This window comes from Prionailurus viverrinus, chromosome B2 (genome assembly GCF_022837055.1).
Source record: "Prionailurus viverrinus isolate Anna chromosome B2, UM_Priviv_1.0, whole genome shotgun sequence".
In the NCBI taxonomy this organism is placed as follows: Eukaryota; Metazoa; Chordata; class Mammalia; order Carnivora; family Felidae; genus Prionailurus; species Prionailurus viverrinus.
Window position 1 is genome coordinate 30,579,047 of NC_062565.1, and position 12,714 is coordinate 30,591,760.

The 12,714-nt window shown below is 49.6% G+C and overlaps 1 protein-coding gene across 1 annotated transcript; it reads left to right on the plus strand.

The window, feature by feature from the left end:
* The first annotated feature begins 802 nt into the window (after window positions 1-802).
* Window positions 803-12,457, plus strand: C2 (complement C2). Its single transcript, XM_047859794.1, has 18 exons — window positions 803-963; window positions 1,095-1,301; window positions 1,910-2,095; window positions 3,825-3,998; window positions 4,085-4,183; window positions 4,380-4,513; window positions 5,627-5,765; window positions 6,373-6,513; window positions 7,170-7,259; window positions 10,086-10,226; window positions 10,352-10,446; window positions 10,543-10,654; window positions 10,772-10,937; window positions 11,047-11,123; window positions 11,265-11,356; window positions 11,561-11,687; window positions 11,848-11,897; window positions 12,051-12,457. Exons 1-18 carry the CDS (start codon window positions 864-866, stop codon window positions 12,225-12,227), a joined length of 2,307 nt encoding a protein of 768 aa, XP_047715750.1. The 5' UTR covers window positions 803-863; the 3' UTR covers window positions 12,228-12,457.
* The last annotated feature ends 257 nt before the right edge of the window (window positions 12,458-12,714 follow it).

The window sequence follows — 12,714 nt, forward strand, 5'->3', positions numbered from 1 at the left end:
GATCATGACCTGAGCCGAAGTCAGACACTTAACCAACTGAGCCACGCAGGCGCCCCTCATCTTTATTTTTAATTGATCTTATTTATTCATATCCCACATTGTTTGACAAAGTATTAAAGAGACTTCTGTGGATAGGGGGGTAACATGTTAGCTTAGAGTTTCTTTCTTTCCGGCATTTCATACAACTACAGGGTGTAATTTAAAGACATATCCAAAATCCCCAAATACTTTTGTTCCTTTGGGTAACCAATCCCAGACTTATTTATTTTATGAGTGGGAATTTTTTCTACTGGACTTCCCGTAGAAGTGTTTTACACATCTTGCAGTCTCCAAAACTAAGCATTGATTTCGTTTTTACCTCCAGATTTCACTCTAGAGGTTGCAAGGAAGAACAAGATTGTTATTCTTCCAATTTATCAAGACTGTCTGAGAAAATTAGCCTCCATTCCTTGGAGATTTATGTTCAAGAACACAGTGCTGTCCCAGGCTCTCAGGAAATAAAGTCCACTTGGACACCCAAGAGAAAACTGAAACTTTACTTAAATAAACAATTTTGCAATATCTTGGATGGTTTGTGGGTTTGCGTGCTTGAGACGACGCATGCAAGAGCATGTGTGTGTGCGTGTGTGTGTGTGTGAGGGGTGTGCAGGCTGAGAGCAGTAGGAAAAGCTTATGGTGCAGATCAACTGACTAAGATATGTGGGGATTAGGGAGATGGGCAAGGGCTTCACCCTCTCAGCTCAGTCTCCAATCCCTGATTTTTTTCCATGCTAAGAGCACATCCCCCTGGCCACTCCCTAGTTGTCCTTCTCTGGCAGCAAATAAAGCAGCTGCTGAGCCAGCTCTGGGTTTCGGGAAGTCAGATGACCTTTTCCCTCTGCGGGCTGTCTGCCTCTCTCTGCCTCAAGGTGGACACCATGGACCCACTGATGGCTTTCCTTTGCCTGTTGTCCCTGTACCCAGGTAGGAGCAGGGGAGGGGAATGCTGGGGTCCCTGTGCTGCCCAGGTTGAGTTCCCACTTGAAATGGACAATCTCTCTTGCTTTCCTTTTCTCATCTTTTCTCCATTTCTGTGTTGTGTCCCACACTGACAGGCTTGGCTGCAGCCACCCCCTCCTGCCCTCAGAACGTGAATATCTCCGGTGGCACTTTCACCCTCAGCCATGGCTGGGCTCCTGGGAGTGTCCTCACCTACTCCTGTCCTGTGGGCCGCTACCCAGTTCCAGCATCACGGCTGTGCAAGAGCAACGGACGGTGGCAGACCCTGAGATCCACCCAGCTGACAAAGGCGGTCTGCAAACGTGAGGCTCTCTGTGGGCCTTGCTTAGGGTGCCCACCAGTGGCTTCTCCAGATCTTCCATTTAGGAGTTGCTCAGGGTGGGGCTTACCCTGACTAGGTGATGTACAGGGATGGCCGAGATGCTTTTCCATGGGGCTTTTCAACATAGTGGGAAAATGCCCATTGTCCATAGCAAGGCGTTAGAGGAAGGCTTTGATGGAGATTGTGGGGTACTAAAGCCGGATTTTTTAAACACTTGGGATGATTTTTTTTTTAATATTTAACAATTGACTGCATAGTCCCAATCATTCAGAATATGTGCTGGAGTCCCTTGTCATGCCAGGTGTTACGCCTTTGGTTGTCCGCTTGTGGGACATCTGAGGACCTCAGGGGAGAGGCTGGGGTGACCGTGCCCTCAGAGGGCTGAGAGAAGTGGTTATTTATCAATATATTAGGTTGAACTGTGTGAAATTGCCAAAATTCAACCAATTGCCACAAGCAGCGATTTCACATACAACAACCCAATATTTTGACAACCAGTTGGCTATTCCCATGCACCCAAAATGAGCATCCCTTAGCCCAGGTGTTATCCATCCATGCCTATATTCTCATTCCCTTCTCTCCCTCCAGCTGTTCGCTGTCCAGGTCCTGTTTCCTTTGAGAATGGCATGTTCACCCCACGGCTCGGGTCTTACCCTGTGGGTGGCAACCTGAGCTTCGAGTGTGAGGACGGCTTCACACTGCGGGGGTCGCCTGTGCGCCAGTGTCGCCCCAATGGCATGTGGGATGGGGAGACAGCTGTGTGTGACAATGGTGGTGAGTGCCCTGACCGATGGCTGTATGGTGGCTGGGGTCTCCTGGGAAACTTGGAGTAAGATGTGTGCCCAGGGGGCCTCTATGGGGACAGGGGCCTCGTGTTTCTGATGCCAAAATAATATTTCCTGAATTTTGGCAAATTGAGGTCTACAGGTCACACATCACCAGCCTGCAGGGAGCCTGGCTGAGGCAGGTGGTGCTAAGCCTCGGATTTGACATGAAGGCTTCACACACTCTGTCCAGCTTTTCCAAATACTTCAAAGCAAGACTAGTGCTGTGCTTAGTGCCTGCCCCTGCTGCCAGTTTGGGCCCAAGCCTGGCTCTGACTTGGGCAGCCTTTGGCCAGGTTATTTAACCTCTCAGTGCCCCAATTTTCACATCTAAAATGGAGATAGTAAGAGTGGCCACCAGATGAGGTTGCCGTGTGGATTAAGTGAGTTGATGTTAGTAAGTGTCTAGAAGAGTCCCTGGGGTCTGGTAAGTGACACATATACTTTTGTCATGGTTATTACTGGCCCTGTCAATGGTGGGGAGGCTCTGCTTGATAGAAGTGGGGCTCCCAGGAGTCTCTGGAGCCACATTGCCTGTGGGTTTTGGGAGCTTCCTGGATGATAGTTCTGAGCACATAATACAGAAGACACGGAGTCCACGAGATGGTAGGACCATACCGTGACCCAGTGGGCCAGCCTTTGGTTCTCTACTTATATTCATGACTCTGCCAAATAGCCATTGATTCAAACATAAATAGAATCGATTTGAAAATTGAGGTGCAATCTACCTAAAGTGTACAAATCTTAAGTATTCAGCTCTGTGAGCTTTTGCACATGTATCCACCAGTATAATCACCATGCAAGGTAGAGAACACGTCCGGCAAAGTAGGAGGCTCCTCCTGTCCACTGCTGACCGCAGGGTCACCACTCTGACTTCTGTCCCCATAGTTTATTTTAGTTCATTCTTACATTTCATACAAGTGGAATCATATAGAATATGTTCTTTTGGCATCTGGCTTCCTTTACTCAACATTCTGCCCGTGAGATTTACCCATTTGTCATTTTTTATTGCTGTGTAGTTTCCTTATACAAATAGATTATAATTTATTTACGCATTCTCTTGTTGATGGGCATTGGGGTTCTTTCCAGTTTGGGGCTATTATAAGTAAAGCTCTATGAGCGTCCTTATACATAACTGCTGGTGCACATATGAACCTTCTTCTCTTGAGCATGTTGTCTAGGAGTGGAATTGTCCACTCGCAGATTGGCATTTGTTTAGTTTTAGTAGAGGCTCCAGCAATGTATCTGAGTGCTGGTTGCCTGACATCCTCTCTGACACTTGGAATTATCCAAGTTTTAGCCATCTTGGTGGGTGTGTAGTGATGCCTCACTGTGGTTTATGAAGTGCAAATAGTATCGTGGTGGTGTAGGGCTTGTCAGCTAGCATCTTCCCTGGGGCTCTGGGACGGATGCAGGCTGAGTCCCTGGGTTGGGACTGGGATGCTTTAGCTGGCATCTGAGGCCACTGAGTTCTAAACATTTTGCCCTATTAAGATTTTCCACACATACCCTTGGGAAGCACAGTTGTGGTGTCTCCCAAGGAGGAGGCCAAATGACCCACAGAGCCTCCACAGGTCTGGAGAGGAGGAAGAGCCCCGAGGGAGAAAGTGGGTGAGCGGGGCCAAAAGGCTGAGGAGGGGTGCCCCTGCTCACTGCCAGCTTCCTTTGTTCACTCACAGCTGGCTACTGCCCCAACCCGGGCATCTCGGTGGGCGCCGTGCGGACAGGGTCTCGTTTCGGCCTTGGAGACAAAGTCACCTACCGCTGCTCCTCAAATCTGGTGCTGACCGGGTCTGTGGAGCGGGAGTGCCAGAGTAATGGGGTCTGGAGTGGGACGGAACCCATATGCCGCCGTGAGTAGCCAGCTGCCCTGACCCTCCAGAGATTCCCTGGGCATCCTACCCCTGACTCTGACTGACCTCAGTGGCTCTTCCCACAGAGCCCTACTCTTATGACTTTCCTGAGGATGTGGCCCCTGCCCTGGGTGCCTCCTTGTCCCACCTACTTGGAGCCACCAATCCCACCCAGAAGAAAAAAAGTGAGTGTTTGGGGTGGGGACAGTAGGGTGCTGGGCCTGGGATTGGGGGAGCAGTCTTCCCAGAAGATGCTCAGAGCTTCCAGAAAGCTCAGTGGCGGCTGAACTGACTGGAGGGGAGGCAGGGAGGCCCTATCCCTTAGCAAGAGGGCTGGTGGGAGGTGAGGATGTGAATCAACCCCTTCCATGTTTCTCACAGAAAGCGTGGGCCGTAAAATCCAAATCCAGCGCTCTGGTCACCTGAACCTCTACCTGCTCCTGGATGCCTCTCAGAGTGTGGCCGAAGATGACTTTCACATCTTCAAGGAGAGCGCCAGTCTCATGGTGGACAGGGTCAGGAAATCGGAGTCTGTCTACAGAGGAGGCCTTCCTATGCCCACTGTCTCTCTCTGGTTCCTTCCCTTCCTCAGAATCCCACTTACAGCCCACTTCCTCCAAAAAGCCCTCCTAGAGTATGGGCATTCCATGCAGGAATCGTGGATTCAATTTATAAGATCGCACAAACACTCCTGGGATACTTACTATGTGTCAGGCACTGTGCTGGGTGCTGGGTGCGGGGGGACATCAAAGATGAACAAGGCTGAGGTCCTACTTCGCAGGAACCCATCATCTAGAATGGTGGTCTCCACAGAAGGGTATACAAAATAATCCAGTGCGGTATGGTAGACAAGTACTGGTATCCTTGTTGAATAATTTCAATTTAAATTAAACCGATAACTTAATATTTAAGATTTTCCTTTAAAAATTCCAAATTTTTAAATATTTAAAATGTGTATAATATATTTGAATGGCATGCTTTATAAATATGAGTCACTTTTTATAAATATATATACCTATATTTAGATATGTGCTCAAAATGTTTTTAATGATGAGATGCATGAACAGGAGAGTTTGGAAGCCACTTAGTATAGATTCTTTGCCAGCACTTTGCCTGGTAACTTTTCACAATAGTTTATGTAGATATATGTTTTCCTTCCCACCTACAGTAAACAAGGCAGTTTACCTACAGTAAACAAGGCAGTTTTTATGCTCCTTAGAGTCTCTTAAGACCTGTAGTATCTCACTAAGCTGTGGGGCAGCAAAATCTGCCAGTTAGAGAAGTGCCTCAGATTCATTTAGACAGGTGCAAATTCGACCCCCACTTTGCACCAGTGGTGTGATCTGGGGCAAGGCAATAAGCTTCAATGTCCTCATCTGTAAAATAGGGCCTTTTCACCCCCTCCCAGAATTGATGTAAGGATGCATGAGGAGTGAGTGAGCCTATCAAAGACAGTAGATGGTCCACAAATGTCAGTTTCCTGGCTCCCTGCAATCAGCAGTCTCTTAGTAAGTGACTACTTGTGGCCCTTGCCTCTGTCAGCCTTGGTCCAGGCTCTCTGCCTCCTCTGGAGCCCTTGGCTTGCTCTCTAACCCTCTCTTCTTTGGCCTCTCACTTGCCCTTCACAGATTTTCAGCTTTGAGATCAATGTGAGTGTCGCCATAATCACCTTTGCATCAAAGCCCAAAATCATCATGTCTGTTCTGCACGACAACTCGAGGGATGCGACTGAAGTGATCAACAGTCTGGACAATGTCAACTATAAAGGTACAGGTGTCATCAAATGAAGGCGATGAGGCAGGGGGGAGGATAAGCTGTCTGCGCCTGCAAAGAGATTCGGGACAAATTAGAGAGCGAGGCCTTTTGGTGACATTCAAGTCTCAGGGCTCTGGGGCTCAGGTTCCTCAGGTGGGGATAGCTTCCAAGTCAGGTTCGTGGTGGCCGACTCCCAGCTCCCACCAGCTCATGGCTTACTCTAATGTGCTACATGTCCAAATCCTTCACACAGGTCTTAGGCTCCTTCCTCATGCCAGAACTACATGGGCTGGCTTTCTTGGCTCACCACTGGAGTCTCCCCCATGTCATTATGAAACTACCCGGGTGGTAGAGACCAGATGGCTACAACCACCCAGGTTCCTTGGAAACTCCATCTTTGAATCTTGAGAGTATAGAGTGGCCACTGGGTTATGCAGTCTATCTAAGGGGAAAGGTTTTTAATGTTTGAACAGGCAATGATGCCAAACCTTTGGCTAGCTAAGGTCCGAGTTTATCAAGCCAGTTGATAAATGCATTTCCAGTGGTTGGGAGAAGAGAGTGATTCCCTTCTCCCAGGTGGGAAGTGTTTAAGACAGTCCTTCCTCTTCACATAATCCAGACCATGAAAATGGAACTGGGACAAACACCTATGCAGCTTTAGATAGTGTCCATATCATGATGAATAACCAGATGCAACGCCTCGGAATGAGCACGGCGGCCTGGCAGGAAATCCGACATGCCATCATCCTTCTGACAGATGGTGAGTATGGTCATCTCTGCGAGTGAGTCTGGCACAGTGGAAGGAGCACCGATGTAGTGTCAGGACACCTGCATTCTGGCTCTCCCTCTGCCACTTTGGGACTAAGTTTCTTGTTTGTGTAGTAGAAATAGTGTTGATGGTGACAATGGAATGACAATGATGATGATGATAGTCATAGCTGCCCTCCTTCCCTTACACAATGTTTATGGACAGCAATTGAAGTACTTTGTGTAAAAGTGCTTTGTGATTACAAATATCAATTACTGTTACTACCTGGGAGGTTGCCTTGAGTCAGCTGGCGGGGGAGGGGGTTGGCTTTGGGGCAGGAATGTCAAGGCGCACAGATAGGACAGACTGTGTAGTGGCTCTGGGCTATGCTATTTATCTCTTGATCGTGTCCATAGAACTTGGTTTTCTTGCCTGTATAATTAGGATACCTACACTACCTGAGGTTTCAGGAGAATCAAATGAGATACAGTTTATGAAGCTCCTGGCCCAGTGCCTGGAATGTAGAGAATTTCAGTAAATAACATATCTTGAAACACACGCGGGAAGTGGTAAAGGTTGAGATTCCCAGGCTGAATGCCCACTCCTCCAAGACTATGGGGAGTCCGGACATACACCCCAGATGGACAATTCTTTTCCCTCCGTTCTAGGAAAGTCTAACATGGGTGGCTCCCCCAAGCTGGCTGTTGACAATATCAAAGAGATCTTGAATATCAACCAGCAGAGGAACGACTACCTGGGTGAGCCTCTACCCCGCCCCCAGCTGTGCTGCCCCTGCAGGGGCACAAGTTGGGCAGCCAGCAGTCTGGTCCACACCTTGGCTTTGTTTCCAGTGAGACCCCAGGCTGTGTCGTTCTGTGTGAAGGCAGCTTAGAGTCATACCAAACAATCTGGAGTCAAATGGCCCCGAAGTTTTAGCCTTTGAGCCTTGGTTTCATCTTGGGTTGGCCGTGGCTGTGGGCAGTTTCTGCATTTGCAGAAACTAGAGGGGGAGGGTGCTAGGACCTACCTAGCACCTACCTCAGAAGCAAATAGGGGCGAATGCTCAGCTCTTACCTGGTACAGGGGAACAGTGTATGTGAGTGGCCACTGCCACCATTGTGGCCATGAACCTCTCCAGAGAGGAAAAAGGCCTGGATTCCTTGTAGGGACTGTCCTTGGCATTTCCTCTTTCAGGGGTACAGATAACTAATGCTTTGGCAGTTGTAGGTTTGAAAGGAATAATTCCTCAGGTTCAGACTAAACACAAATTGCACTGATATTTGACCAGAAAAGAATTTCAGACAGAAGTGCTCTGGATAAGTGAGGATTATCTTTTGAGCCTCCAAGTTTCACTTTCCCCTTGGGTCCTCTCTTTCTTGTTCATGCCACCAACCCTAACTGCCCAGTAGGGGCAAGCGGATTCCTTTTTAAAACTCTAGCTTCGGGAAGGCAAAGCCCAAACTCTCCTCCCAAACTCCTTAGCATCACTGGGCTAGAGCTAAATGCTCAAAACACCTTATTGAAAAGAAGCAGGAACTGAAGGGACGTAGTCACAGAAAATACATGGGACATAATTGTCCAACCCTCACAGTGACCACTTCTGGCCTGCCTGAGGATAGATTGCTTCCTGAGAAAAGCCTTACCTCCCAGTCTATCTGAGCATCTCACTCTTTGCATGCCACCCAGGATCCTCTGGGAGTCAAAAATGGCCAAAAGGGATGCAAAGTGTTGTAGACTCTGGGTCTAAAGTTCTCTCTTGTCTAGCAAAAGAGCGGGACGCAGGATTGAAAGTGAGAGATGGCTAATGTCCGGGAAAAGACCAGAGGCCTGAATAAGGTCCTTGCCCCATTTTTATTAGGATCAGAAGGCTTACAAACATGGCAATGGATGTGCGCAAAGAGACAATGAATCTGTGAACATTAACTTGTGGACGTGAGGGAAAGGGGGTCTTGAGGATATTAGTGGTTGGGGGTTTGGGTTAATACAAAACAAAATCCGGGTGCCAGACAGTCGGGAGGAGGGTTGTTTACAGCCGACGTGAGGCAGCACCTCTGTTTATCTTAGCTAGCCTAGGGAATGAGACAGGTAGGACAAATAACTTCAGGGTTGACAAGGCACCTTTTCTTTTGTTAGCCATCTCTGCTCTGGGCTGCTTTGCCTGCAGTGCAGCGGTCCATAGTCCAATTCACCAGTTTACCTAACCCAGCCCTATCCTTCTGTGAGAGCAGCTTTCTGCTATAGTACTAAATTTGGGGTGCTTTCACCCTGAATATCTAATCTTGTTCATTTCGTATTCCTATGTATTGGGCACCTTTGTGCCGTTTCTATTTCAGGCCTTTGCCTCTATTTTGGGGGCTCTGCACCCCTATTTTGTGGTACCTTCGCACCGCCCTATTTCTGGCACCTTTGCACCTCCTTATTCTCAGGGTGCCCTATTCTTGGGGTGTCAATCTGGTTTACCCAAACTCGGGTGTGAGCACTTTATGACTTTGTAATTCTTTATGCCTTGTCAACCCATTGTTGTAAGCCCAGGGGATTCCTAAGCTTATGTCCCACAGCAAAGCATGGGGGAAGACTGGAGTCTGTGGGCCACCACCCCTAGACAGCTCTGACTGGCACCCATGCTGGCTGGGAGGGAGGGCACGGATGATTGTGTGGGTCCAAATTCTCCAGTGGGAAGAGATGGTTCCAGGCCCCTCTCTCAGAGCCTACACTTTACAGAGGAACCAGATCTGAAGTTTTGCCTCCATGCATGCTCATGAGCTCCTTATTCAGTCATATAAATGTGCTTACTGAAAGTCTCTCCTGGACACCATTCTAAGGATGCAGCTGTGAACAAAACAGACAAAAATATCTTGCTGGAGTTGTCATCCTGGAGGGGCCATGTATTAGTCTTCTAGGCCCGCTGCAACCACAAGCTTGCATGGCTTAAAATAACAGAAACTTATTCTCTCACATTCAGGAGCCTAGAGGTCCAAAATCAAGGTTATCAGAAGGGCCCTGCTCCCTCTGGAGGCTTTAGGCAAAGACTCTATTTCCAAATAAGGTCACATTGACAGGTACTAGGGGTTAGGACTTGAATATATCTCTTTGAAGGACACAATTCTACCCACTGTAGGCATTAAACAAGACAAATAAGGAAACTATATGGCATGGTAGATAGTGACACATGTCAAGGTATAAAATGGAGCAGAGAGGGAATGGAATTGTCTGAGGCATTGCAGTTTTAGACAAGGAGCCCAGGGAAGGCCTTGCTGAGATGGTGACATTTGAGTCAAGACTTGAAAAGGTAAGAAAGTGAGCCATGGGGACAGTCTGAGAAGGAGTGAACCAGGCAGATGCATAGCTTATACAAAAGGCCTGGGGTGGGAGTGTGCTTGCAAATTTGTGGAACTTTGAGGAGGCTCTATGGAAGGGAGTGAAGGGTGAGGAGTGGTAGGAAGTGAGTTCAGATAGGTAGTAGGGGGTGAGGGTCCAGCTCATTTAGGGCTTTGTAGGACCCAATAAATTCCAAATGATAGTTTCCTGTCTCACAGGGTAGCCCTTCAGCCACTAGATTCTGGTGATTTCCTTCTTCTCATCAGACATCTATGCCATTGGGGTGGGCAACCTGGATGTGGACTGGAAAGAGCTGAATGAACTGGGGTCCAAGAAGGATGGTGAGCGCCATGCCTTCATTCTACAGGACACAAATGCTCTGTACCAGGTCTTTGAGCACATGCTGGGTGAGTGCGCTTTGCCCTCTTCAGAGTGGGGTGGGTGGTGAGGAGCCAGCAAGAGCTCCAGGTGGGGAACATGCTCACAGTGCCCCTCACATACCTCTTTCCCCCTTTGCTCCCAATACCCACAGATGTCTCCAAGCTCACAGACACCATCTGTGGGGTGGGGAACATGTCAGCCAATGCCTCTGCCCAAGAGAGGACACCCTGGCATGTCACTATTAAGGTACCAGGAAGGAGGGATGGGGCTTGGATCCCAGAGGTGGAAGAAGCCATGGGCCAGAGACATAGCAGTTCCTGAAGATCACCTGTTTCCCTGCAGCCTAAGAGCCAGGAGACCTGCCGGGGGGCCCTCATCTCAGACCAATGGGTCCTGACAGCTGCTCACTGCTTCCGCCATGCTGAGAACAGCTCTCTGTGGAGGGTCAATGTGGGTAAGGCAAGGCCCACACCAGGTTCCTGAGCCCATGGCCAGGGCTGTCACCCTTTGTTCCTAGTCCCTGGCCCCTTCAGGGGCCCTGGGGCAGCCTAATCTGCCATATTATTCACAGGGGATCCTAACTCCCAGTGGGGCAAAGACTTCAGTATTGAGAAGGCCGTGATCTCCTCGGGGTTTGATGTCTTTGCCAAAAAGAATCAGGGAATCTTGGAGTTCTATGGTGATGACATTGCCCTGTTGAAGCTGGCCCAGAAAGTGAAGTTGTCCACCCATGCCAGGTGCTGGAGTCTGGGATGAGAGGGCATCCTCTGGGGGAGAGTGCTCTGGGGAGTCCCAGAGGAGGGGACATAGAGAATGCGCCTGTGTGACCCTTGTCCTTCTCCCCAGGCCCATTTGCCTTCCCTGCACGGTGGAGGCAAATCTGGCTCTGCGGAGACCTCCAGGCAGCACCTGCCGAGACCATGGTGAGTGCTGGGGCTTAGGGTGCATGAGGAGCTAGGACCAGGGCTTAGGAGTGATGATATGGGCTGTGCAACAGCCCCCAATCTGGAGCCTGGATGCTGGGTAAAGGGACCAGCACCACACCCCTTTCTCCTTGACCACAGAAAGTGAACTTCTGAACAAACTGAGTGTTCCTGCTCATTTTGTGGCCTTGAATGGGAGCAAACTGAACATTAACCTCAAGACGGGGACAGAGGTGAGAATCACAGGTCTGGGATGCTGCGGGGGAATGGGACTCCTCTGTGGCAGCTCCTCAAAAGTCTCTCTTTGTCCCTTCCTCCTCCAGCTCTGGCCGCTTTCTCCATCTGACCCTGTGTTACCCCTCCTCCAGGCCTAGTTGAACTTCTAGGTGTCCCCTGGGACTGCTCATTCTCTCCTCTCTGTTCCACCCCTGCCACAGTGGACAAGCTGCATCCAGGTCGTCTCCCAAGACAGAACCACGTTCCCTGACTTGACGGATGTCAGAGAGGTGGTGACAGACCAGTTCCTATGCAGTGGAACCGAGAATGATGACAATCCCTGCAGGGGTGAGACCCTCCCACCCCCACCCACGAGCCTGGATTCCTGAGGGAAAGTCCACCAATGTCCCTGTGACCAGCATGCATGCCAGGGCACTGGTGCACTGCCCTGATAACAAGGGAGCGGGGTGAGTCAGGATGACAGTCTCTTGCCCCTCCTTTCTGACAGGAGAATCTGGGGGAGCAGTTTTCCTTGAGCGGAGATACAGATTTTTTCAGGTGAGGAGAGAAGGGGGAAGGAAGCTCATGGGACTCGGGCTACAGAATCTTGACCTTGAAGGAGGCTGAGGGAGGCCTTTGGATGAGCCAGGGAGGTTGAAGCTTGGAGCTGGGGCTGTGACAGCCTCCCACCCCATTCTCTCCTTCTTCCAGGTGGGCCTGGTGAGTTGGGGTCTCTACAACCCCTGTGGCAACAGCAATAAAAACTCCCGCCAAAAGGCCCCCAGGGGCAAGATCCCACCACCACGAGATTTTCACATCAATCTTTTTCGCCTACAGCCCTGGCTGAGGCAGCACCTGGAGGGTATCTTGAACTTTTTGCCCCTCTAATTGTGGTTACTGACTCCTCTGTTGTCTTGCCAGCATCTGTCAGTCTCCCACTCTTGAACTTCTATCAGACCCCATGACCTATCTATGCTCCCAGTTCTAGGACTCCGTGCAGCACATCCAAGCTGCGGAAACCCCAGGGCCCCACCCTCTGCTGTGCTTGGCTCACTCTCCTTTCATTTTCATGTGGAATTTCCCAGTTTTGAAATTAATAAAAATTGATGATTTCCTCATCTGTCTGTGTCTCTGCCTGGGGGCTGGCCAGGGGGCAGAGGATTCCAGAATGATTCCAGGAACAACAGGGAGGCAGGTCAGAGACCCTGCTGGACAAACAGTGGGTGGACTCTGCTCCATAACAGAGTCAACAGGGAGTGAGCCAGCTTTATTTCTGGTCCCTAAGGGGGTGATCTGGGATTACTGGGGAGGAACTGGAGCTGAGAGGTGGTATTGAAAGGGTAGGGCTTATGCAGTTCCTATTTCCTTGACTGGC